Below are 26,070 nucleotides of genomic sequence, written 5' to 3' on the forward strand. Positions count from 1 at the left end.
CAACCTCTTCAATCTCTCCTCCTAACTGAAGTTTCTCATCCCTGGAAGCATTCTGGTAAACCATCGTCAATTGATTAAACCAACGCCTTTACTTTCCCAGGAGACTAAGGAAATTTGGCATGTCCACTACGGCTGTCACCAACTTTTACAGATGCCCCATAGAAAGCATTCTTTCTGGATGTACCACAGCTTGGTATGCCCAAGAGCACAAAAGGTTTTGCACAAAGCATACCTGGTGCAGTGGTAATGTTGTTGGACCCAGAAACTCAGACTAATGCCCTGGAAACAGGGTTCGAATCCCACCACGGCAGCTGGCTAGTAGAAGCTGTAGCTTACAGACCCTATGATTTTGATTTGATTTGTTATTGTCACGTGTATTGGTATACAGTAAAAAGTATGTTTCTTGCACACATACAGACAAAGCATACTGTTCATAGAGAAGGAAAGCAGAGGGTGCAGAATGTAGTGTTACAGTCACAGCTAGGGTGTAGAGAAAGATCAACTTAATGCGAGGTAGGTCCATTCAAAAGTCTGACGGCAGCAGAGAAGAACATAAGAACATAAGAAATAGGATGTTCTTATGTTCTTATGTTCTCTGCTGCCGTCAGACTTTTGAATGGACCTACCTCGCATTAAGTTGATCTTTCTCTACACCCTAGCTGTGACTGTAACACTACATTCTGCAGTCTCTGCTTTCCTTCTCTATGAACAGTATGCTTCTCTATGAACAGTATTCTCTATGAACAGTATTCTCTATGAACAAGAAGCTGTTCTTGAGTCGGCTGGTGCGTGACCTCAGACTTTTGTACTTTTTTCCCGACGGAAGGAGGTGGAAGAGAGAATGTCCGGGGTGCGTGGGGTCCTTGATTTTGCTGGCTGCTTTTCCGAGGCAGGGAAGTGTAGACGGAGTGATAGAATGATAGAATCCCTACAGTGAAGAAGGAGGCCATTTGGCCCATCGAGTCTGCACCGATCACAATCCCACCCAAGCCCTATTCCGTAACCTTACATATTTACCCTCACTAATCCCTTGACACTCGGGTCAATTTAGCACGGCCAATCCACCTAAGAGTTGGATAGCTTGATCTTGGGTTTGGACATTGCTCTGCATAACATCGAGGTCCGAAGAGCCTGTACTGTGCTGTACTGTTCTATGTTCTTAACCCGCACATCTTTGGAGTCAATGGATGTAAGGCTAGTTTGTGTGATAGATTGGGCGAACCACTTTGTTCATTGATAGTCACCACTTACTCGATGGGCTGAATGGCCCAGTTCTGCTCCTATATCTTATGGTCTTATGGGCATATGGTAACCCTTATGGAGACTATCTCATGAAGCTTGGACTTGAATTTAAATTCTACTAGCCAGCTGCCATGGTGGGATTCGAACCCTGTTTCCAGGGCATTAGTCTGGGTTTCAGGTTCAGCAACATTACCACTGCATCACAAGAACATAAGAAATAGGAGCAGGAGTTGGCCATCTAGCCCTTCGAGCCTGCCCCGCCATTCAATAAGATCATGGCTGATCTGAAGTGGATCAGTTCCACTTTCCCACTTTCTCCCCATAACCCTTAATTCCCTTGTCTATCAGAAACCTATCCACCCGTGACTTAAATATATTCAGCGAGGTAGCCTCCACCACTTCAACGGGCAGAGAATTCCAGAGATTCACCACCCTTTGAGTGAAGAAGTTCCTCCTCAACTCCGATCTAAACTGATCCCCCCCTTATCTTGAGGCTGTGCCCTCTAGTCCTGCTGTCATTTCTAAGCGGGAAGAATCTCTCTACCTCTACCCTATCCATCCCCTTCATTATCTTATACGTCTCTATAAGATCCCCCCTCAGCCTTCTAAACTCCAACGAGTACAGACCCAGTCTATTCAGTCTCTCTTCATAGTCCAACCCCCTCATCTCCGGTATCAGCCTAGTGAACCTCCTCTGCACTCCCTCCAAGGCCAATATATCCTTCCGCAAGTGCGGCGACCAAAACTGCACACAGTACTCCAGCTGCGGCCTCACCAGTGCCCTGTACAGTTGCAGCAAGACCTCCCTGCTTTTATATTCTATCCCCCTCGCTATAAAGGCCAGCATCCCATTCGCCTTCTTGATCACCTGCTGCACCTGCAGACTGGGTTTTTGCATCAGGTATAGAACATAGAACATAGAAAAACTACAGCACAAACAGGCCCTTCAGCCCACAAGTTGCACCGATCACATCGCTACCTACTAGACTTACCTATAACCCTCAATCCTATTAAGTCCCATGCACAAAACCCTTTGCAGTTCCTTGCGGTCTTGGGCAGAGCAGGAGCCCATACCAAGCTGTGATACAACCAGAAAGAATACTTTCTATGGTGCATCTGTAAATGTTGGTGAGAGTCGTAGCGGACATGCCAAATTTCCTTAGTCTTCTGGGGAAGTAGAGGCGTTGGTTTAAAACCATCAACTGACAATTATTTATCAGAATGCTTCCAGGGATGGGAAACTTTAGTTAGGAGGATAGATTGGAGAGGTTGGGACTGTTCTCCTTGGACAGTAGGTGTCTAAGAGGAGATTCGATAGAGATGTTCAAAATCGTGAAGAGGCTGGACAGAGCAGACAGGGAGAAACTGTTCCCGCTCGGAAAAAGATTGAGAATGAGAGGGACACGGAGTTAAAGTGATTTGCAAAAGGAGCAAGTGTGATGTGAGGAAAATATTTCTCACCCAGCGAGTGGTTGGGGGTCTGGGATGCGCTGCCTGGGAGTGTGGTGGAGGCAGCTTCACTCGAGAGGGTGTTAGATGATTAATTGAACAGAAGCAATGTGAGGGGAGTTACGGGGGGCGGGGGAAGGCAGGGGAACGGAGCTAAGTCACGATGGAGATACGATGAGGCAAATGGCTCCGTAACAATCTGTGATTTCCCGATTCCCAGCCCAGCTGTGTGGCAGCGGATGTCCCGCTTTCTGAACCGGGCAGGGTTGATTTCCGAATGGGCTCACGTCTGCGCTGAAACCTCCGGGCACTTTCCCAGTGCGCTGTTGCCTCTATCCTGTGGCTAACCCTCGCTAACCTGTGAGTGCTTAGACCCCCGAGCTTTCCCCTCGGGTAACGTGGGGTAGTGAGATTGATCAGTGAACTTTACTGTGCCTTTTGCGCACGGCACAGCTGGCGCAGTGGTAACATCGCTGGACCCAGAAGCCCAGACTAATGCCCTGGAAACAGGGTTCGAATCCCAGCACGGCAGCTGTCTGGTAGAATTTAAATTCAAATCCGAGCTTCAAGAGTTGGTGCCCATAAGGGTTACCATAAGATACAGGAGCAGAACTGGGCCATTCAGCCCATCGAGTAAGTGGCGACCAGCCAAGAACAAAGTGGTTAGCACTGCTGCCTCACAGCGCCAGGGACTTGGGTTCAATCCCAGCTTCACGTCACTCTCTGCCTGCACGTTCCCCCCCGGTGTCTGCGTGGGTTTCCTCCCACAGTCCAATGATGTGTGGGATAGGTTGATTGACCAGGCTAAGTTGACCCTAGGGGGGGTTAGCAGGGTAAATAGGTGGGGTTTTGGGGATGGGGCCTGGGTGGGATTGTGGTTGGTGCAGACTCGATGGGCCGAATGGCCTCCTTCTGCTTTGCTGGGATTTTATGATAACAAAGTAGAGCCAGGATCAGGCCCTTTGGCCCTCCAAACCTGTGCTGACCATGATACACTAGCTAAACTAAATAAAAACCTGCCCCTTCTCAGCCCATGTCCCTCTATTCACTCCCTATCCACGTCTCCATCCAGATGTCTATTAAATGTGTCTGCTTCCACCACCTCCTCTGGCAGCGTGTTCCACGCACCCACCACTCTCTGCGTGAAAAACCTCCCCCCCACCCCCGCGCATCTCCCTTAAACTTTCCCCCGTTAAAACCCACCAATGTCCCCTTCAGGGGAGGAAATCTGCCGTCCTGACCCCGGTCTGGCCTCCACGTGACTCCAGAGCCACAGCGACGTGGCTGACTGTCAACTAGGGATGGCCCAGCCAGCCAGCGGTGCCCACGTCCCACCAAACACTGAGAGAAGTAGCACAATCTGTTGCTAAAATTCTGCCCTCTTTAAGCTCACACGCTCCCTCACCCACAAAGGAATTCACACCGAGGGGCAGCAAGCTGAATTATCATCTGATTTCAGAATATTGATTTGATTTGGGATTGATTTGATTTTAATGGGATTGAGGGTTATAGACAGGCCTGGCAGGTAGGGATGCGATCGGTGCAACTTGTGGGCTGAAGGGCCTGTTTGTGCTGTAGCTTTTCCATGTTCTATTTGATGTATTATTCTCACGTCTATCGGGATACAGTGAGAAGTATTGTTTCTTGCGCGCTGTGCAGACATAGCATACCGTTCATAGATTACATAAGGGAGAAGGAAAGAAGAGGACGCAGAGTGGCCCAGTGGTATTATCGCTGGGCTATTAATCCAGAAACGCATCTCATGTTCTGAGGACCCGGGTTCGAATCCCACCAAGGCAGGTGGCGGAATTTGAATTCAATAAAAAAAATCTGGAATTAAGAATCTACTGATGACCCATTGTCGGAAAAACCCACCTGGTTCACTAATGTCCCTTTTTAGGGAAGGAAATCTGCCGTCCTTACCCGGTCTGGCCTACATGTGACTCCAGAGCCACAGCAATGTGGTTGACTCTCAACTGCCCCTCCAAGGGGCAACTAGGGATGGGCAATAAATATTGGCCCAGCCAGCAACACCCCCTGAATGAATAAAGAAAAAGAATGTAGTGTTAGGGTGTCGCGAAAGATAAGGTAGGTCCGTTCAAAAGTCTGATGGCAGTAGGGAAGAAGCTGCTCTTGACTCTGTTGGTACATGACCTCAGACTTTTGTGTCTTTTTCCCGACGGAATAAGGTGGAAGAGAGTAACTGAGGTGATTGATCTGTAAGTGGAATAAGAATTGTAGAATTATCTGATGGTTATAGGACTGAAGGGAGCCACCGTGGCTCAGTCTGGCTCTCTCCAGCTCAGTAAGAAGTCTCACAACACCAGGTTAAAGTCCAGCAGGGTTTATTTGGTAGTATACACCACTAGTGGGAGTTCTGATCACAATCTATCTGTGATCAGAACTCCCATTCACCTGACGAAGGGGCAAACCCCCAAAAGCTTGTAGGTTTACTACCAAATAAACCTGTTGGACATTAACCTGGCGTTGTGAGACTTCTTACTGTGTTTACCCCAGTCCAGTGCCGGCATCTCCATATCATCTCTCCAACTCATCAGTGTTGCTATTATTATACCTGAACCTTGGATCCAATTCCTTTGCTAAACAAGGCAGACAGTCATTGATAGAACTGGATTCCACACTTCGGCATTCTGAATTCATCAAATCATAGAATCTCTACTGTGCAGAAGGAGGCCATTCGGCCCATCGGGTCTGCACCGACAACCATTCCACCCGGGCCCTATCCCCGTAACTCCACATATTTACCCTGCTAGTCTCCCTACCTCTAAGGGAGAATTTAGGATGGCCAATCCACCTACCTGCACATCTTTGGACACTAAGGGGCAATTTAGCATGGCCAATCCGCCTAACCTGCACATCTTTGGATACTAAGGGACAATTTAGCATGGCCAATCCACCTAACTTGCACATCTTTGGATACTAACGGACAATTTAGCATGGCCAATCCACCTAACCTGCACATCTTTGGACACTAAGAGGCAATTTAGCCTGGCCAATCCATCTAACTTACACATCATTGGATACTAAGGGGCAATTTAGCATGGCCAATCCACCTAATCTGCACATCTTGGGACACTAAGGGGCAATTTTGCCTGGCCAATCCACCTAACCTGCACATCTTTGGACACTAAGGGGCAATTTAGCATGGCCAATCCATCTAACTTACACATCTTTGGACACTAAGGGGCAATTTAGCATGGCCAATCCACCTAACCTGCACATCTTTGGACACTAAGAGGCAATTTAGCCTGGCCAATCCATATAACTTACACATCTTTGGATGCTAAGGGGCAAATTAGCATGGCCGATCCATCTAACCTGCACATCTTTGGACACTAAGGGACAATTTAGTATGGCCAATCCACCTTACCTGCACATCTTTGGACACTAAGAGGCAATTTAGCCTGGCCAATCCATCTAACTTACACATCTTTGGGTACTAAGGGACAATTTAGCATGGCCAATCCACCTAACCTGCACATCTTAGGACACTAAGAGGCAATTTAGCCTGGCCAATCCACCTAATTTGCTCATCTTTGGATACTAAGGGGCAAATTAGCATGGCCAATCCACCTAACCTGCACACCTTGGGACACTAAGGGGCAATTTAGCATGGCTGATCCATCTAACCTGCGCATCTTTGGACACTAAGGGACAATTTAGCATGGCCAATCCACCTAACCTGCGCATCTTTGGACACTAAAGGACAATTTAGCATGGCTAATCCACCTAACCTGCACATCTTTGGAGTATGGGAGCACCCGGAGGAAACCCAGATAGACACGGGGAGAATGTGCAAACTCCACACAGACAGTCACCCAAGGCCAGATTTGAACCTGGGTCCCTGGTGCTGTGAAGCAGCAGTGCTAACCCACTGCGCCAAATCGGACAGACAATAATGGGGAGGGTGGAGGTTCCCCACCTATGCATTCTGAGCTGGTTAATTGCGATATAAATGTGGGAGATAGGTAGACACAGGGTGCAAAGCTACCTTTTCATTTCAATGCATTGGCGCAATTAATTGATGATTCGAAGATCGCCAGTCTTTGTTTTTGAGGTGTAAACTCTGTGTAACGGCGCACTGACTTGTGGAAGAAGGATCGGGGGAATTAGGTAATGTCTACAGCAGAGAACAAGTAGCAAAAACAGGAAATTGGTGTGCTTGTGGTTTGAAAGGGATTTCACAGAAATGAGGACCTGACCTGTCCAAAGAGGTGATGTTTTGAACATTGCATCTTGTTCCATTCACACCTTAGCTCGGCCAAGATTAAATTGACTTCTGCTAACGCCGAGAGGGGGTTATTCAGCCACCAAAGGGTGGGGAGGGTGGTTCAGCTCGGTCGGCTGGGTGGTTGGTTTGTGATGCAATGCGGCACCCCAACAGCGTAGGTTCAATTCCTGCACCAGCTGCAGTGAGAACCATAGAACGTTACAGCACAGAAACAGGCCGTTTGGCCCTTCTTGGCTGTGCTGAACCAGTTTTCTGCCTGACCTGCACCCGGACCATACCCCTCCACACCCCTCTCATCCATGTACCTGTCCAAGATTTTCTTAAATGTTAAAAGTGAGCCCACATTTACTCCTACATCTGGCAGCTCATTCCACACTCCCACCATCTCTGTGTGAAGAAACCCCCCACAATATTCCCTTTAAACTTTTCCCCCTTCACCCATGTCCTCTAGTTGTTTTCTCCCCTAGCCTCAGTGGAAAAAGCCTGCTTGCATTCACTCTATCTCTACCCATCATAATCTTATACACCTCTATCGAATCTCCCCTCATTCTTCTACACTCCAAGGAATAAAGTCCTAACCTAACAGGCGGCACGGTAGCACAGTGGGTCAGCACTGCTGCTTCACAGCTCCAGGGACCTGGCTTCGATTCCCGGCTCGGGTCTCTATCTGTGTGGAGTTTGCACATTCTCCCCATGTCTGCGTGGGTTTCCTCCGGGTGCTCTGGTTTCCTTCCACAATCCAAAGATGCGCGGGTTAGGCTGATTGGCCGTGCTAAAATTGCCCCTTAGTGAGATGTTTAGGTTAGAGGGATTAGTGGGTATAATGTGTAGGGATGTGGGGGGGTAGGGCCTGGGTGGGATTGTGTTCGGTGCAGACTCGATGGGCCGAAGGGCCTCTTTCTGCACTGTAGGGTTCTATGATTCTATTCAACCTTTCTCTGTAACTCAGTTTCTCAAGTCCCGGCAACATCCTTGTAAATCTTTTCTCATGATGTGGGCAGTCCATCTTACTAGCTCTTCTTGCCCTCAGACGGTTGGAGTTATGTTTAAGCGTTAAGTTTTGGTCATTTGGGGTCCCATTTTCTTTGTACTTTGTCATAAGACCATAAGAAATAGGAGCAGGAGTAGGCCATCTAGCCCTTCGAGCCTGCCCCGCCATTCAATAAGATCATGGCTGATCTGAAGTGGATCAGTTCCACTTTCCCGCTTTCTCCCCATAACCCTTAATTCCCTCGTCTATCAGAAACCTATCTACCCGTGACTTAAATATATTCAGCAAGGTAGCCTCCACCACTTCAATGGGCGGAGATTCACCACCCTCTGAGAGAAGAAGTTCCTCCTCAACTCCGTTCTAAACTGCCCCCCCCCCCTTATTTTGAGGCTATGCCCTCTAGTTCTTGTTTCCTTTCTAAGTGGAAAGAATCTCTCTGCCTCTACCCTATCCATCCCCTTCATTATCTTGTAAGTCTCTATAAGATCCCCCCTCAGCCTTCTAAACTCCAACTAGTATAGGCCCTGTCTACTCAATCCCTCCTCATAAGCTAACCCCCTCATCTCTGGTATCAACCTTCTCTGCACTCCCTCCAAGGCCAAAATATCCTTGCGTAAGTGCGGCGACCAAAACTGCACACAGTACTCCAGCTGCGGCCTCACCAGTACCCTGTACAGTTGCAGCAAGACCTCCCTACTTTTATATTCTATCCCCCTCGCTCTGAAGACCAACATCCCATTCGCCTTCTTGATCACCAGCTGCACCTGCAGACTGGGTTTTTGCGACTCGTGCACAAGGACGCCCAGGTCCCTCTGCACCGTAGCATGTTGTCATTTTACTTTTTGCTCACATCCTATCCTTGTTGACCCCGAAATGCCTTGCCTTTATCCTGTGGTCTTCTTATCTCCTATGCCTTGTCCTATTTTAAAAATATATTATCACTCCTGTTAGTTTTTTCTTGTGCGGGGGTGAATGGGGGTGGGGGGGTACCCTTGTGTTGTAGGGGGGAGAAGGCAGGGGTTGTGGGGGGTGGAATGAAGAGGCAAATAGAGTACTGGTCTGGTTCTGCTGTGTTTTAGGTGGCTGGAGGGGAGATGGGTGTTGAGATGGTGTGTGTTAGGAGGAGGGGACTGTTGGGGCGAGGTGTTTCTGGGGGTTGGGGTGAATGGAGCAGCACAGTGGCACAGTGGTTAGCACTGCCGCCTCACAGCGCCAGGGACCCGGGTTCAATTCCTGGCTTGGATCACTGTTTGTGCGGAGTCTGCACAGTCTCCCTGTGTCTGCGTGGGTGCTCCGGTTTCCTCCCACAGTCTGAAGGACGTGCTGGTTAGGGTGCATTAACCCGAACAGGCACCAGAATGTGGCAACTAGGGGAACAAAGAACAACACAGCACAGGAAACAGACTCTTTGGCCTTCCTGCACTGTTCACTGGTCCAACTGGACCATTCGTTTGTATCCCTCCATTTCCAGAACTTCACAATAACTTCATTGCGGTGTTAATGTAAGCTTTACTTTATGTCAAGGTAGGGTGTGTGTTGGAGAGTTTTTTTTTGGGGGTTTTTTTTTCTGGCTGGGAGGTTTTGTGTCAGACAGGGTTAAGTTCCCGGTTAAGGTTAAGTATTTGGGTTAGGGTGGAGGTTAAGGGTTAGGGTTAGGGATTGCTGTTAGGGGTTATGGGTTAATTGCCTTAATCACCCCTTAGTGTTGGGGGACTAGCAGGGTAAATGCATGGGGTTATGGGAATAGGGACTGTTCTCTATGGGCCGAATGGCCTCCTTCTGCACAATCAGGATTCTATAATTCGAAGTGCAGTTCCCCGGTATAGTGCAGGAAAGTTCAGCTGTCGCAGCAAACTCCCACAAACAGCAGTGCGGTGGTGTAATGTCAAATGGTTTTCGCGATATTGATTGAGAGATAAATATTGGGGTCAGAGCACCAGAGGAAACTCCCCAGTGCTTCTTCGAATTCACGCCTTTTGCATGTAGGCAAATTTAATTACGTTCCTGACTCGTTCGGGGAATGTGGGTGTCACAGGTTGAGCCCGTCCCTGATTGCCCCTTGAACCGAGTGTCTTGCTTGCTTGGCCAAGGCAGAGGGTATTTAAGTGCCAGGCACATTGCTGTGAGTCTGGAGTCAGCGTAGAACCATCATAGAAACTATCATGCAAAAGGAGGCCAATCTGCCCATTGGGTCAGCACCAACAACCATCCAGGCCCTATTCGTGTAACCTCTTACCCTGCTAATCTCCCTTATACTCAGGGCAATTTAGCTTGGCCAATCCACCTAACGTACACATCTTTGACACTAAGGGGCAATTTAGCTTGGCCAATCCACCCAACCTACACACCTTTGACACTAAGGGGCAATTTAGCATGGCCAATCCACCCAAGCTACACATCTTTGGACACTAAGGGGCAATTTAGCATGGCCAATCCACCAAACCTGCACATCTTTGGACATTAAGGGGCAATTTAACAAGGCCAATCCACCTAACCCTCACATCTTTGGACACTAAGGGGCAATTTAGCATGGCCAATCCACCCAACCTACACATCTTTGGACACTAAGGGCAATTTAGCATGGCCAATCCACCTAACCCTCACATCTTTGGACACTAAGGGGCAATTTAGCATGGCCAATCCACCTAACCTGCACATCTTTGGACACTGAGAGACAATTTAGCATGGCCAATCCACCAAACCTGCACATCTTTGGACACTAAAGGGAATTTAGCATGGCCAATCCACCTAACCTGCACATCTTTGGACACTAAGGGGCAATTTAGCCTGGCCAATCCACCTAACCTGGACATGAAGTGAAGTTTATTTATTAGTCACAAGTAGGCTTACATTAACACTGCAGTGAAGTTACTGTGAAAATCCTCTAATCGCCACACTCCTGTTGGGGTACACTGTGGAGAATTTAGCACGGTCAATGTGTCTAACCAGCATGTCTTTCGGACTGTGGGAGGAAACTGGAGCACCCGGAGGAAACCCACGCAGATACTGGGAGAACATGCGGACTCCACACAGACAGTGACCCAAGCCGGGAGTCGAACCTGGATCCCTGGTGCTCTGAGGCAGCAGCGTTAACCACTGTTCCACCAACTTGAACGTTAAGCTATTTTGAATGATCCTTCAAATATTCTTCAATCATTATAGACTCCCTAAAGTGCAGAAGGAGGCCTTTCGGCCCATCAAGCCTGCACAGACAACAATCCCACCTATCCCCAAAACCCATGCTAATCCCCCTGACAATAGGGTCAATTTAGCATGGCCAATCAACCTAACCTGCACATCTTTGGAGTATGGGAGAAAACACGGGCACCTGGAGGAAACCCACGCAGACACGGGGAGGATGTACAGTCTCTGCACGGAGAGTGGACAAGCCAGGAACTGAACCCGGGTCCCTGGCGCTGTGAGGCAGCAGTGCTAACCACTGTACTATCCCCAAATTGCTTGTCAGAATTCTGGCCTCCACCAACTTTCCCAAGCAGCGCTTTTGGGAATGGAGCCACCCATTGACCCTTAACTCCCTCCTCCCTTCTCCCCAGCCTGCGCACTCATCGCCCAGGTGAAGGGGGTCAGTGAACCCACTCGCACGATGCTATTGATGTGTTAAGGTATAGCTTCCATCGGTCAGTGCAAACCTCCAGGCGTTGCTCCAACATCAACGTTCACCATTGGGTCCAGGCCAAACGGACCCCTAGAGGTGAATATGGCTCGTGTTCGGAGGGCGTGCCTCCGGGAAGTTGAAAGTTCGCGGAACACTGTTTACCTGTTGAAGAAATTCTTTGTGGTTAACCTTTCTGTGCGTGCGCTGAGGTGCCCCATCCCCCTCCCCGGAGGCACTTTGCAAAATATACTTTCACGGCACGTGGGCGTCACTGCCTTTCGTTGAGTTGAATTTGCACCTCTGCGTCACTCTCTGAGTCAGCAGGTTGTGGGTTCAAATCTCACTCGAGGAACTTCAGAAAATAAAAGTAAGGCTGGTTTGTCAGTGCAGTGCTGAGGGAGTGCCGCACTGTCAGAGGGTCAGTGCTGAGGGAGTGCCGCACTGTCAGAGGGTCAGTGCTGAGGGAACGCCGCACTGTCAGAGGGTCAGTGCTGAGGGAGTGCCGCACTGTCAGAGGGTCAGTGCTGAGGGAGTGCCGCACTGTCAGAGGGTCAGTGCTGAGGGAGTGCCGCACTGTCAGAGGGTCAGTGCTGAGGGAGTGCCGCACTGTCAGAGGGTCAGTGCTGAGGGAGTGCCGCACTGTCAGAGGGTCGGAAGATCAAAGATCAAAGAACGCTGCAAGGAAGTTACTGTGAAAACCCCCTTGTTGCCAGATTCTGGTGCTTGTTCGGGGACACTGAGGGAGAATTTACCACGGTCAGTGCACGCCTAACCAGCATGTCTTTGGAGTGTGGGAGGAAACCGGATCACCCAGAAGAAACCCACGCAGACACAGGGAGAACATGCAGACTCCGCACAGACAGTGACCCCAAGCCGGGAATCGAACCCGGGCCAGTGAGGCAGCAGTGCTAACCTCTCTGTTCATTCCCTCACACGGATGGAAGGGGTTCCCCGATGGCATTCGTGGGAGTTCCGGCTGACATATCATCGCTTAACCGTTAAAAGTGACAAAGTGTCAGAATGAGGGTGCACCTGGTAGTTTCTGGGATCTTGCTGAGTCCAAATTTGCCTGCTGTGTTTCCTGGGTAACGGCGCCTCAAAGGGGTGTTTAATCGCACTCTGGTGCATTGTGAGGTAGTGAAAGGTACTTTTTGATTGTAAGTTCTCTTTTTGTTTGCTTTACCAGAAACACAGAGAAATATCTTTTTTTGGGAAATTGAGGATTGTTCAGAGTGTGTAACCTGAAGCTGCCAGAAAGGGTGGACTATTTTAGATACAATGCTCGTGTATCTGTCAGTGAAAGGCTGGGTCCTAATGAAGAGAGTTGACTCCCTTTTTTATCCCTTCGCGCTCACTGACGCACTTGCTATGGCCTCTCGCCTCAGACACAGTTAGAACCTCTCTCCCGTGCATTCTCATATCGAGTCCGGCTCTGTATCTCTCTGTTACAGAAAATCTCGGCATGAATTCCAGAGCTCGCAGGGCAGCAGGATTATCCAGCGACAGAACCGGCGCAGAATGACCTGCCCCAGTCCGGCGGAGATCACCAAGGCCAAAGCCATCATGTCCATGCCTTCACTCACCAAAGCTCTTAACCTGGACGAGCTCCTCCTCAAATGCATCCAATCGTTTGGTAAGTGTCGCCCTATCCCGAGGCTGATCGTAGATAGACCACCCTCTGTGTGTGTGAGTGTGTGTGTGAGTGTGTGTGTGTGAGGGTATGTGAGTGTGTCTGAGTGTGTTTGTGAATGCATATGTGTGTGAGTGTGTGTGTGTGAGTGGGGTGTGTGAGTGTGTATTGTGTGTGTTTGTGAATGTGTGTGTGAGTGTATGTGTGTGAGTGCCTTTGTGAATGTGTGTGTATGAGTATATGTGTGTGTGAGTCTGTCTGTCTGTGTCAGTGTGTGTGTGTGTGTGTGTGTGTGTGTCTGTGTGTGAGTGCCTTTGTGAATGTGTGTGTATGAGTATATGTGTGTGTGAGTGCATTTGTGAATGTACGTGTGTGAGTGTCTGTGTGTGAGTGCCTTTGTGAATGAGTGTGTATGAGTATGTGTGTGAGTCTGTCTGTCTGTGTCAGTGTGTGTGTGCGTGTGTGTGTCTGTGTGTGAGTGCCTTTGTGAATGTATGTGTGTGTGTGAGTGTCTGTGTGCGAATGCCTTTGTGAATGAGTGTGTATGAGTATGTGTATGTGAGTCTGTCTGTGTCAGTGTGTGTGTATGTGTGTGTGTGTGAGTGCCTTTGTGAATGAGTGTGCATGAGTATGTGTGTGTGTGTCTGTCTGTCTGTGTCAGTGTGTGTGTGTGTGAGTGCCTTTGTGAATGTGTGTGTGTGTGTGTGTGTGTATATCTGTGTCAGTGTGTGTGTGTGTGCCTGTGTGTGAGTGTGAGTGCATTTATCAATGTGTGTGTCTATGTGTGAGAGTGTGTGTGTGGCAGTGTGTGTGTGGCAGTGTGTGTGTGTCTGACTGTGTCAGAGGGTGTGTGTGTGTGTTTGTGAATGTGTGTTTGAGTGTGAATGTGTGTGTGTGTGTGTGTGTGTATGCACAGAACGCTGCAGGTTGTACCTGTCTGTGTGGAGTCTGCATGTTCTCCCTGTATCTGTGTGGGTTTCCTCTGGGTGCTCCAGTTTCCCCCCACACTCCAAAGATGTGCAGGTTGGGTGGATTGGCCATGCTAAATTGTCCCTTAGTGTCAGGGGGACTAGTTTGGGTAAAGTTATGGGGATAGAGTCTGGATGAGATGGGTGGTTGGTGCAGACTCGATGTGTGCACCGAAATGGCCTCCTTCTGCACTGAAGGAATTCTATAATTATATAAATGCAGAACTGAACAATGAAAACAAAACTGTGGCTTTGTGAGCACAGAGCGAACAGAGAGAACTTGCTGCTGACCTATATTTACCGCAGTTACGACAGAGTTTAAAGCTCGGATGTTAGACTAGATACTAACAGATTGTGAACAGCAGGGGAGGGGGGTGGGGGGAGCTGGCCCACTTTCTCTGGGCCCAATTAGCAAATTAACATTTTTTTTTTGAAAAGTGGGAATTGAGGCCATGCAGTTACATGAGTAGGTTTCAGTCCTGCTCGGCTTGCGATAGTCCCTGCTCACTCATGGGCTCTGTCAAAGTTACCGGACCCCCCAGAGAGCGGAGAGACCCCGACAGATATTCCCCACCTTCTCCCGGTCGGGGGGACCTCCTGAAGTCAGCCAAGGGACGAGATTCGAGCTGGCTTGTCATGACCATGTACCCCCCCCCCCGCCCAAGGCTTCCCGAACCTTTGGTGTGTCCTTGGGATTGTTCGATATTTGTTTCCTCCTTGCAGTCGGTTGGCTTGTTACACCAGCATTTCGGTGCATTGGGATGTCTTGTTGAAGTTGTACAAGATGTTGGGGGGGTTGGGGGGGTGGGGGGGCAGGGTCCAACATGGTGGCAGCATGGTCAGCATTGCTGTTTCACAACGCCAGGGATCTGGGTTCGATTCCCACTGTCTGTGTGGAGTTGGCACGTTCTCCCCGTGTCCGCGTGGGTTTCCTCTGTGTGCTCCGGTTTCCTCCCAGACTCCAAAGATATGTAGGTTAGGTGGATTGGCCATGCTAAATTGCCCCTTAGTGTCCAAAGATGTGCAGGTTAGATGGGTTGGCCATGCTAAATTGCCCCTTAGTGTCCAAAGATGTGCAAGTTAGGTGGATTGGCCATGCTAAATTGCCCCTTAGTGTCCAAAGATGTGCAGGTTAGGTGGATTGGCCATGCTAAATTGCCCCTTAGTGTCCAAAGATGTGTAGGTTAGGTGGATTGGCCATGCTAAATTGCCCCTTAGTGTCCAAAGATGTGCAGGTTAGGTGGATTGGCCATGCTAAATTGCCCCTTAGTGTCCAAAGATGTGCAGGTTAGGTGGATTGGCCATGCTAAATTGCCCCTTAGTGTCCAAAGATGTGCAGGTTAGGTGGATTGGCCATGCTAAATTGTCCCTTAGTGTCCAAAGATGTGCAGGTTAGGTGGATTGGCCATGCTAAATTGCCCCTTAGTGTGCAAAGATGTGTAGGTTCAGTGGATTGGCCATGCTAAATTGCCCCTTAGTGCCCAAAGATGTGCAGGTTTGGTGGATTGGCCATGCTAAATTGTCCCTTAGTGTGCAAAGATGTGTAGGTTCGGTGGATTGGTCATGGTAAATTGCCCCTTAGTATCAGGGAGATTAGCTAGGGTAAATGCATGGGGGTTAGGGGGATAGGGTATGATTGGGATTGTGGTAGTGTAGACTCAATGGACTGAATGGCCTCCTTCTGCACTGTAGGATTCTATGATTGGTAAGGCCACACTTGGAATACTGTGTACAGCTCTGGTCACCCTATTGTAGAAAGGATATTATTGAACTAGAAAGAGTGCAGAAAAGATTTACTAGGATGGTACCAGGACTTGATGGATTGAGTTATAAGGAGAGGCTGGATAGACTGGGACTTTTTTCTCTGGAGCGTAGGAGGCTGAGGAGTGATCTTATAGAGGTCTATAAAATAATGAGGAGCACAGATCAGCGAGATAGTCAATATCTTTTCCCAAAGGTAAGGGAGTCTAAAACGAGAGGGCATAGGTTTAAGGTGAGAGGGGAGAGATACAGAAGTGACTAGAGGGGCAATTTTTTCACACAGAGGTTGGTGAGTGCCTGGAACGAGCTGCCAGAGGTAGCAGTAGAGGCAGATACAATTTTGTCTTTTAAAAAACATTCAGCTACATGGGTACGATAGGTGTAGAGGGATATGGGGGACTTGGGGCTAACTTAATAGTTTAAAAAAGGGGGGACAGCATGGACAAGTTGGGCCAAAGGGCCTGTTTCCATGCTGTAAACCTTTATGACTCTATGAGGATTCCTGTGTGAGATTTCAAAATAAAGTCTCAGATTGGAAGCCCAACTTACAAACAGAACAGCTTCAGGAAATGAACCTCACAACAGCGCTCTGTCTCAGAGACACTGGAACCTGGTCAGACCTTTAATCCTGCATTGCACTGACCACCATTCTGTACGTGGAAATTGACGGCACAGCAAAATCCCACAAGCGGGTCCGTTTGACTCTTTTATGGGTTGTTGTTGCTGAGGGATGTTAGAAACATAGAAAAACTGCAGCACAATAGAGGCCCTTCGGCCCACAAAGTTGTGCCTGAGAGATTACTAGGCTTACCTCTATCTTACTAAGTTCCATCTACTTATCTAAAAGTCTCTTAAAAGACCCTATCGACCGTCCATCATCATTACCCATTCCACTCACTCACCACCCTCTGAGTGAAAAACTTACCCCTGACATCTCCTCTGTACCAGCTCCCCAGCACCTTAAACCTGTGTCCTCTCGTAGCGACCATTCCAGCCCTGGGAAATAGCCTCTGAGAATCCACTCAATCAATACCTCTCAACATCTTATAAACCTCTAACCTTTGTCTCTCCAGGGAGAAAAGGCCGAGCTCCCTCAACCTGTCCTCATAAGGCATGCCTCCCAATCCAGGCAACATCCTTCTAAATCTCCTCTGCACCCTCTCAATAGCTTCCACATCCTTCCTGTGACCAGAACTGAGCACAGTACTCCAAGTGCAGTCTGACCAGGGTCCTATACAGCTGCAACATTATCTCCCGACTCCTAATCTCAATTCCTCGGATGTTAGCGAAGGGTGCCCAAATTCTTGGTTCTCTTGCAAGCGTTCTGGAGTTCACCACCAGCCAATCTCTGCCGCCCTCAGAATACTGGGCTCGATTCCGCGGTTAGTGGTTGAACCGATGCCTTTTGCCACTGACGTCAGAGAAAGCTGCCGCAAAGGGCCTGGTGAACGCTAGGTGAGCGAGTTCCCACTTTCCAGACTGACCTTTAACTCTGGTGCCAAAGCAAGAGACCTTGGGGCTTTAGCAGGGATGTCAGTAAGCATCTTATCTCTGTAGCGCTCCGAGATCTCCACCTTCCTCCAATATTGGCTTTCTCGGGACAATACTTTCTTGGGCAGCACAGTAGCCCAGCGGTTAGCGCTGCTGCTTCACAGCTCCCAGGGTCCTGGGTTCAGTTCCCGGCTCAGGTCACTGTCTGTGTGGAGTTTGCACATTCTCCTCGTGTCCGCGTGGGTTTCCTCCGGGTGCTCCGGTTTCCTCCCACAGTCCAAAGACATGCTGGTTAGGGTGCATTGGCCATGCTAAATTCTCCCTCAGTGTACCCAAACAGGCACCGGAGCGTGGCGACTGGGGGATTTTCACAGTAACTTCATTGCAGTGTTAATGTTAGCCCACTGATAAATAAACTAAACTCAATGGTGGCGTTTGAACGCGGGTCTCCAGAACATTACCCTGGGTACTAGGCCAGTGACGATCCCATTTGATTTGATTTATTATTGTCACATGTATTAACATACAGTGTTTCTTGCGCACTATACACACAAAGCATACCATTCATAGAGAGGGAAAGGAGAGAGTGCAGAATTGATGGTTACACTTATAGCTAGGATGGAGAGAAAGATCAATTCAGTGCAAGGCAGATCATAAGAATATAAGAAATAGGAGCAGGAGTCGGCCATCTAGCCCTTCGAGCCTGCCCCGCCATTCAATAAGATCATGGCTGATCTGAAGTGGATTAGTTCCACTTTCCCGCTTTCTCCCCTTAATTCCCCTGTCTATCAGAAACCTATCTACCCGTGACTTAAATGTATTCAGCGAGGCAGCCTCCACCACTTCAACGGGCAGAGAATTCCAGAGATTCACCACCCTTTGAGTGAAGAAGTTCCTCCTCAACTCCGTTCTAAACTGTCCACCCCCCTTATCTTGAGGCTGTGCCCTCTAGTCCTGCTATCCTTTCTAAGCGGGAAGAATCTCTCTACCTCTACCCTATCCATCCCCTTCATTATCTTATACGTCTCTATAAGATCCCCCCACATCCTTCTAAACTCCAACGAGTACAGACCCAGTCTATTCAGTCTCTCTTCATAGTCCAACCCCCTCATCTCCGGTATCAGCCTAGTGAACCTTCTCTGCACTCCCTCCAAGGCCAATATATCCTTGCGCGAGTGCGGCGACCAAAACTGCACACAGTACTCCAGCTGCGGCCTCACCAGTGCCCTGTACAGTTGCAGCAAGACCTCCCTACTTTTATGTTCTAAACCCCTCGCTATAAAGGCCAATGAGGGAGCATACATGCGATGGGTCGTACTTGGGCTGCTCTTGGATGTTCGAGAGTAGCCTAGTGCTTCATGTTGTTAGTGTGTGCTTAAACTGGACCAGATACTGGGCAACACGACAGCTCAGTGACTATCACTGTTTGTTGTACAGATTTGGGCCAGTGTCTGTGGGAGTTTGCGCATTCTCCCCGTGCTTGCGTGGGTTTTCTCCGGGTGCTCCGGTTTCCTCCCACACCCCAAAGATGTGCTATTAGGCTGATTGGAGGTAATAAATTGTCCCTAAATTAGTTTCCCTCAATGTGGATGGCCATAAGCATAGATAATGGTCATGGGTGGAGGGGGGACTGGTAATGTTAAAATGGCAGTGCGGGCTCGTTGGGCCGAAGGGCCTGTTTCCCAGGCTGTTTTTGTTCTTTTGTTTGTTCTTTGTATTCCATTCGCAAATATCCATCCAAAAGTCAGCAGGGAAGAAGCTGTTCTTGAGTCGGTTGGTGTGTGACCTCAGACTTTGTATCTTCCTCCTAGCGGGAAAAGATGGAAGACAGAATGTCCGAGAGACGTACTGGTAATGAGAATACTTCACCAGAAGGCTGTCCAAGGCTGTACCTTGGTGATGTGTAGCAGTTTTGACCCTGATGACGCTGGGAAGAGTCAGCCAGAAGTCCGTTGACTTTTGACGGGTCTGTAAAATCTCGGCCATAAGTCACACAAGCCTCTCGGTCAGGCGTTGAAGAAGCCCTTCTAACAACATGGGCAGGAGTAGGCCTTCCGGCCCTTTCAGCCTGCCGAAGACCATGGCTGCTTTGACCAACTGTCCCACACTTCCCTGTCCAGCCCCGCTAAACTCCAATGGACACAGGCCCAACCTGACAAAACGTTCCTCCTAAAATAAGCAGGTCACCATCTTTTCCCAAAGATAGGGGAGTCTAAAACTAGAGAGCGTAGGTTCAAGGTGAGAGGGGAGAGATACAAAAGCGTCCGGAGGGGTAATTTTTTTACTCAGAGGGTGGTGAGTGTCTGGAACAAGCTACCCGAGGTAGTAGTAGAGGCAGGTAGAGGGATCTGCACCAAACATGGGCAGCTGGGATTAGTTTACTGGTAAAACTGGGCAGTATGGACAAGGGCCTGTTTCCATACTGTAAGCCTCTATGACTCTATAACCTCTTCATCCCAGGAATTAGACGAGCAAACCCTCTCTTTGAGCGCATCATAACCTTGCTTAAGTAAGGAGACTGATGCTGGTACCAAATATAGAATCCCTACAGTGTAAAAGGAGACCATTCGGCCCATCGAGTCTACACTGGCACAATCCCAACCAGGCCCTATTCCCGTAACCCCACATATTTACCCTGCTAGCACTGGGGTCAATTTAGCATGGCCAGTCAACCTCACCGGGATATCTGTGGATTGTGGGAGGAAACTGGAGTGTCCGGAGGAAACCCACGCAGACATGGGGAGAATGTGCACAGCGACTGGAGGCTAGAATCGAACCTAGATCTCTGGTGCTGTGAGGCAGCAGTGCTAACCACCGTGCTGCCCCGCCAATATTCCAGATGATCTCTCACCACTGTCCTGTACAAATCACAGAACTTCCCTATTTTTATGTTCCACTCCCCAGGCACTAAACCTCAACATTGCAGTTGCTTTCCTAATCTCCTGCCGGATCTGCCGAGTTTCTGTGACAGGGATTCCATGATTCTCTGTAAGAAGTCTGACAACACCAGGTTTAATTCCAACTGGTTTATTTGATAGTGAGCTCACAAACTTTCGAGGTTTCCCTCTTCGTCAGGTGAATGGAGAACCTCGCCCACCTCCGCTCGCGCCTCAGTTCCTGGAGTTGGTTTCCCACATCTGGAATCCGCCCCTCCAGGGCACTGCTGGCCAGTCATTGGCATGTTGTTGCCTTGTATCCCACCCCGATCCAGGTTCTGCTCTCCCATCATTCCTTCCCTGGCTGGAACGCTGCCCAGATTCCTCTAATTTCTTCAAAATTCTCATCCTTGCGCTCAAATCCCATTTCAGCCTCACTCTTCCCGAACCGCAACTCTCTCAGACGCTTTGTAATTCTCCACCCTTTTGCCATTTGGCTTTTGGGCCCAGTACAGGTGCCCGTGACATCCCATAGCACCCCTACAGTGCAGAAGGAGGCCATTCAGCCCATCGAGTCTGCACCCACAACAATCTCACCGGCCCTATCCCCGTAACCCCACAAATTTACCCTGCTAATCCCCTTGACATTAGGGGCAATTTAACATGGAAAGGCCACCTAACCTGCACATCTTTGGACACTAAGGGGCAATTTAGCATGGCCAATCCACCTAACCTGTACATCTTTGGATACTAAGGGACAATTTAGCATGGCCAATCCACCTAACCTGCACATCTTTGGACACTAAGGGGCAATTTAGCATGGCCAATCCACCTAACCTGCACATCTTTGGACACTAAGGGACAATTTAGCATGGCCAATCCACCTAACCTGTACATCTTTGGACACTAAGGGGCAATTTAGCATGGCCAATCCACCTAACCTGCACATCTTTGGACACTAAGGGGCAATTTAGCACGGCCAATCCACCTAACCTGTACATCTTTGGACACTAAGGGACAATTTAGCACGGCCAATCCACCTAACCTGTACATCTTTGGACACTAAGGGACAATTTAGCACGGCCAATCCACCTAACCTGTACATCTTTGGACACTAAGGGACAATTTAGCATGGCCAACCCACCTAACCTGCACATCTTTTGGATTGTGGGAGGAAACCAGAGCACCCGGAGGAAACCCAGACTGACACGGGAAGAACGTGCAGACTCCACACGGACAGTGACCCAAGCCGGGAATGGAACCCCGGTCCCTGGCATTGTGGGGCAGCAGCGCTAACTGCTGCGCCACCGATTGTTCTACACCAGCAGGCTGCCAATGTTGTGGTCCTTGTGTCCCACCAGGGCACAGTTAAGCTGGCATAGACTGGCATAGGGCTGTCAGGACCAATATTTCATCCCTGAATAATATGACCGGCCTCATTCTTTCTCTGAAGTTTGACTCAAAGGCACATTCAGACAGCCTTGTGATCCCCTTCCACCAGATTCACTCACCCAGCAACATCCCAAAGGCTTTGGAAAGTGTCAAAGAATGCGGCAATTGATTTAATTACTAACCGGCCTCGATCGGACCCCAGCAGTTAATGGTCTCACAGCGGCAAAATGGGAATAGTGTTTGAAACCTTTCTCACGGATAGAGTGGATGTGGGAGCAAGGGGCACTGCCGTCTTAACAGGCGTCATCTCCTCTTCCCCAGCCTTCAGTAGGCAGCACCCAGAGCTGGCAAAATCTGAACACATATCTGAGCTACAGGTATGTCCGACCCCAGGGCCAGGACTTTTCAGCTCTCCCCGTGCTGGAGAGACCACCCCCCCTCCTCTTCTCCCTCACCTCGCGGTGGCAGGGGTGAACCACACAAAATGCCCTAGACATTGGTGGGACTGGCCAGTGAACCATAATGAGACACCCCCCTGCCCGGAAAACGCGGGGAAGTGGGGTGAGGGTGGCACGTGGGCAGAGAATCGCACCCCAGAGATTTGTACGCAAACCCCACCCCAACCCGCCATCGCTCCCAGTGCCACGGGATTGCGCTGTGTTCCGTGAGCCCCTTCCCACTTTGGCGGGACAGAATTTGTTGGCAAGGGAGAGAGCGGGCTGGGAAGATACAAAATTCCTGATCCCAGGCTTTGTCATATGAGGAGCGGTTTGAGGAGTCTGGGTCTACACTCGATGGAGTTTAGAAGGATGTGGGGGGGGGCGGAGTCTAATTGAAACTTATAGAATACTGAGATAGAGTAGATGTGGAGAGGATGTTTCCACCAGTGGGTGAGACTAGAACTCGAGGGCACACAACCACAGAGTGAAGGGACACTCCTTTAAAACTGGGATAAAGAGGAATTTCTTCAGCCAGAGGGTGGTGAATCTGTGGAACTCATTGCCATGGGTCACAGAGTGTCTTTACGACAGAGGTGGATAGGTTCTTGATCAATAAGGGGATCAAGGGTGATGGGAGAAGGAAGGAGAATGGGGATGAGAGTCATATCACCTATGATTGAATGGCGATAGCAGACTCGATGGGCTGAATGGCCTAATTCTGCTCCTGTGTCTTACAGTTCATTGTCCTCTGTTTGCTGCCCCTTCTCCACTCAGATTTCAGCCTTTTCCCATCCCCTACCAAAGCCCTTCCAGACTCTCAGTCTCCAGAGGTCACGGCCGTCGGCAACAGATTCCCAATTTTCCCAATGTTGGTGACACAGTGGGTCAGCACTGCTGCCTCCCAGTGCCAGGGGACCCGGGTTCAATCCCCGGCTTGGGTGACTGTCTGTATGGAGTCTGCACATTCTCCCCGTGTCTGCGTGGGTTTCCTCCGGGTTCCCTCCCACAGTCCGAAAGACGTGCTGGTTAGGTTTGTGTTGCCAAATTCTCCCTCTGTGTACCCGAACAGGCGCCGGAGTGTGGCGACTGGGGGATTTTCACAGTAACTTCATTGCAGCGTTAATGTAAGCCTACTCAGGACAGCAATAAATACACTTTAAACTTAAGTCTGGCACCTCCGTACCCTGGTAGCGGAGGAATGGATGTCAAGCGGGTGGTGAGTCAGTGCCCAGTTCATTATAGGGAGAGCTTTGCGGGCATACAAATAATCTAATCAAGGTGGTCCCAACTTAGTAGGCATCATTGACTTAGTGTGAATACTGCTGGGATAAACACAAGAGTTGGCAACCTTGTGATGCCAAGGATACATCTGAGACAGCGACACTCCCTTAACCGCCAGGGAAGAACCCCCAATGATATTTGGTGTGCCCAATGCCAACCTTGCTTTCGACGTGCTTGGCACTGAGACAGTTAACGCAGACATAAGCACGATTCCTCAAACAAAGTGCTGGTGTGTTTGCCAAATATTAGATTAACTCAAGGTTAACTCAGCCTGGGCTTGCTTTACAGCCAACTCGGGAATATGTGCGTGCGTGTTTCTAGACATTCCGATAAGCTCCGGGAACTCCAAGAACCAAACATGCCCCAGCTCCGATTCTGCTAAATACCCAGAAGTCAACAGAGAGAATCCGCACCCCCCCACCCCACTTCCCTTTTGTTCGTAGAACCGGAGAAAGGTAAGCACAGAACGTAGAACATAGAACATTACAGCGCAGTACAGGCCCTTCGGCCCTCGATGTTGCGTCGACCAGTGGAACCAATCTAATGATGCTCTAACCTAAACAATTCCAATATTATCCATATGCCTATCCAATGCCCATTTGAACACCCTTAAAGTTGGCGAGTCCACAACTACTGCAGGCAGGACATTCCACACCCTTACTACCCTCTGAGTAAAGAACCTACCCCTGACATCCGTCCTATAATTACCACCCCTTAATTTAAAGCTATGTCCCCTCGTGTTAGCCATCACCATCCAAAGAAAAAGGCTCTCACTGTCCACCCTATCTAATCGTCTGATCATCTTGTATGCCTCAATTAGGTCACCTCTTAACCTTCTCTCTAACAAAAACAACCTCAAGTCCCTCAGCCTTTCCTCATCAGACCTTCCCACCATACCAGGCAACATCCTGGTAAATCTGCAGTCTTTCCAATGCTTCCACATCTTTCTTATAATGCGGCAACCAGAACTGTACGCAATACTCCAAGTGCGGCCGCACCAGAGTTTTGTACAGTTGCAACATGACCTCATGGCTCCGAAACTCAATCCCTCTACCAATAAAAGCTAACACACTGTACGCTGCCTTAACAACCCTATCAACCTGGGTGCCAACTTTCAGGGATCTACGCACATGTACACCGAGATCTCTCTGCTCATCCACACTACCAAGAGCCTTTCCATTAGCCCAATACTCTGTAATCCTGTTACTCCTTCCAAAGTGAATCACCTCACACTTTTCTGCATTAAAGTCCATTTGCCACCTCTCAGCCCAGCTCTGCAGCTTATCTATGTCCCTCTGCAAACTGTAATATCCATCCGCACTGTCTACAACTCCTCCGACTTCAGTGTCATCCGCAAATTTACTAATCCATCCTTCTACACCCTCATCTAGGTCATTTATAAAAATGACAAACAGCATTGGCCCCAAAACAGATCCCTGCAATACACCACTTGTAACTGAACTCCAGGTTGAATATTTCCCATCAACCACCACCCTCTGTCTTCTATCAGCTAGCCAATTCCTGATCCAAACTGCTACGTCACCCTCAGTCCCATGCATCTGCATTTTCTGCAGTAGCCTACCATGGGGATCCTTATCAAACGCTTTACTGAAATCCATATACACTGCATCAACTGCCTTACCCTTATCCACCTCTTTGGTCACCTTCTCAAAGAACTCAATAAGGTTTGTGGGGCATGGCCTACGCTTCACAAAACCGTGTTGACTATCCCTAATCAAATTATTTCTCTCTAGATTATTATAAATCCTATCTCTTATAATCCTTTCCAAAACTTTGCCCACAACAGAAGTAAGGCTCACCGGTCTATAATTTCCAGGATGGTCTCTACTCCCCTTCTTGAACAAGGGGACAACATTTACTATCCTCCAGTCTTCCGGCACTATACCTGTAGCGAATGATGACATGAAGATCAAAGCCAAAGGCTCTGCAATCTCCTCCCTAGCCTCCCAGAGAATCCCAAGATAAATCCCACCTGGCCCAGGGGACTTATCTATTTTCATACTTCCAAGAATTGCTAACACCCCCTCCTTATGTACCTCAATCCCCTCTAGTCTACAACCCTGTATCGCGGTATTCTCCTTGACTACATTGACTTTTTCCTGCGTGAATACAGACGAAAAATATTCATTTCGCGCCTCTCCTATCTCTTCAGGGTCCATGCACAACTTCCCACTACTGTCCCTAACTGGCCTTAATCTTGCCCTAATCATTCTTTTATTCCTGACATACCTATAGAAAGCTTTAGGGTTCTCCTTGATCCTACCTGCCAAAGAAGGAGGTCATTCTGCCCAAACTTCAAAGGGGCGTGAACAAAAACCGGTCTGTCACTGGCCTCCCGTCCATCGGGCGGGATTTTCGCCCCAAATCCGGAAAATCCAGCCCGATGTCAACGGATCTGTGCACGCCCCCACTCCCATCCTGTAGCGTGGGAAAATCCCCCCCACATTGACGCTGTCTACGCTTCCACCCTCTGCAAGATTCAGAGCCTCATTTGTCTGTGACAGAAGCTCGTGACTGTAGCCCCAATCCATCACGCAAACCAACCTCCCATCCATTGACTCTGTCTACACTTCCCGCTGCCTCAGGAAAAGCAGCCGGCATAATTAAGGACCCCACACACCCCGGACATTTTCTCTTCCACCTTCTTCCAGAGGGGAAAA

At 49.1% G+C, this 26,070-nt stretch overlaps 1 protein-coding gene across 1 annotated transcript in view; it reads left to right on the forward strand.

The window, feature by feature from the left end:
• LOC145337794 (RAS guanyl-releasing protein 1-like) overlaps positions 1-26,070 on the forward strand; it is a 115,549-nt gene that overhangs the window by 49,137 nt on the left and 40,342 nt on the right. The window contains exon 2 of the mRNA XM_080182636.1: positions 13,002-13,183. Coding sequence (XP_080038762.1) covers positions 13,002-13,183 — 182 coding nt within the window. The remainder of the gene's footprint in view (positions 1-13,001; positions 13,184-26,070) is intronic.

The sequence above is a fragment of the Carcharhinus amblyrhynchos genome, unplaced genomic scaffold (assembly GCF_965287045.1).
Source record: "Carcharhinus amblyrhynchos unplaced genomic scaffold, sCarAmb.v2.hapA scaffold_75, whole genome shotgun sequence".
NCBI classification, from domain to species: domain Eukaryota; kingdom Metazoa; phylum Chordata; class Chondrichthyes; order Carcharhiniformes; family Carcharhinidae; genus Carcharhinus; species Carcharhinus amblyrhynchos.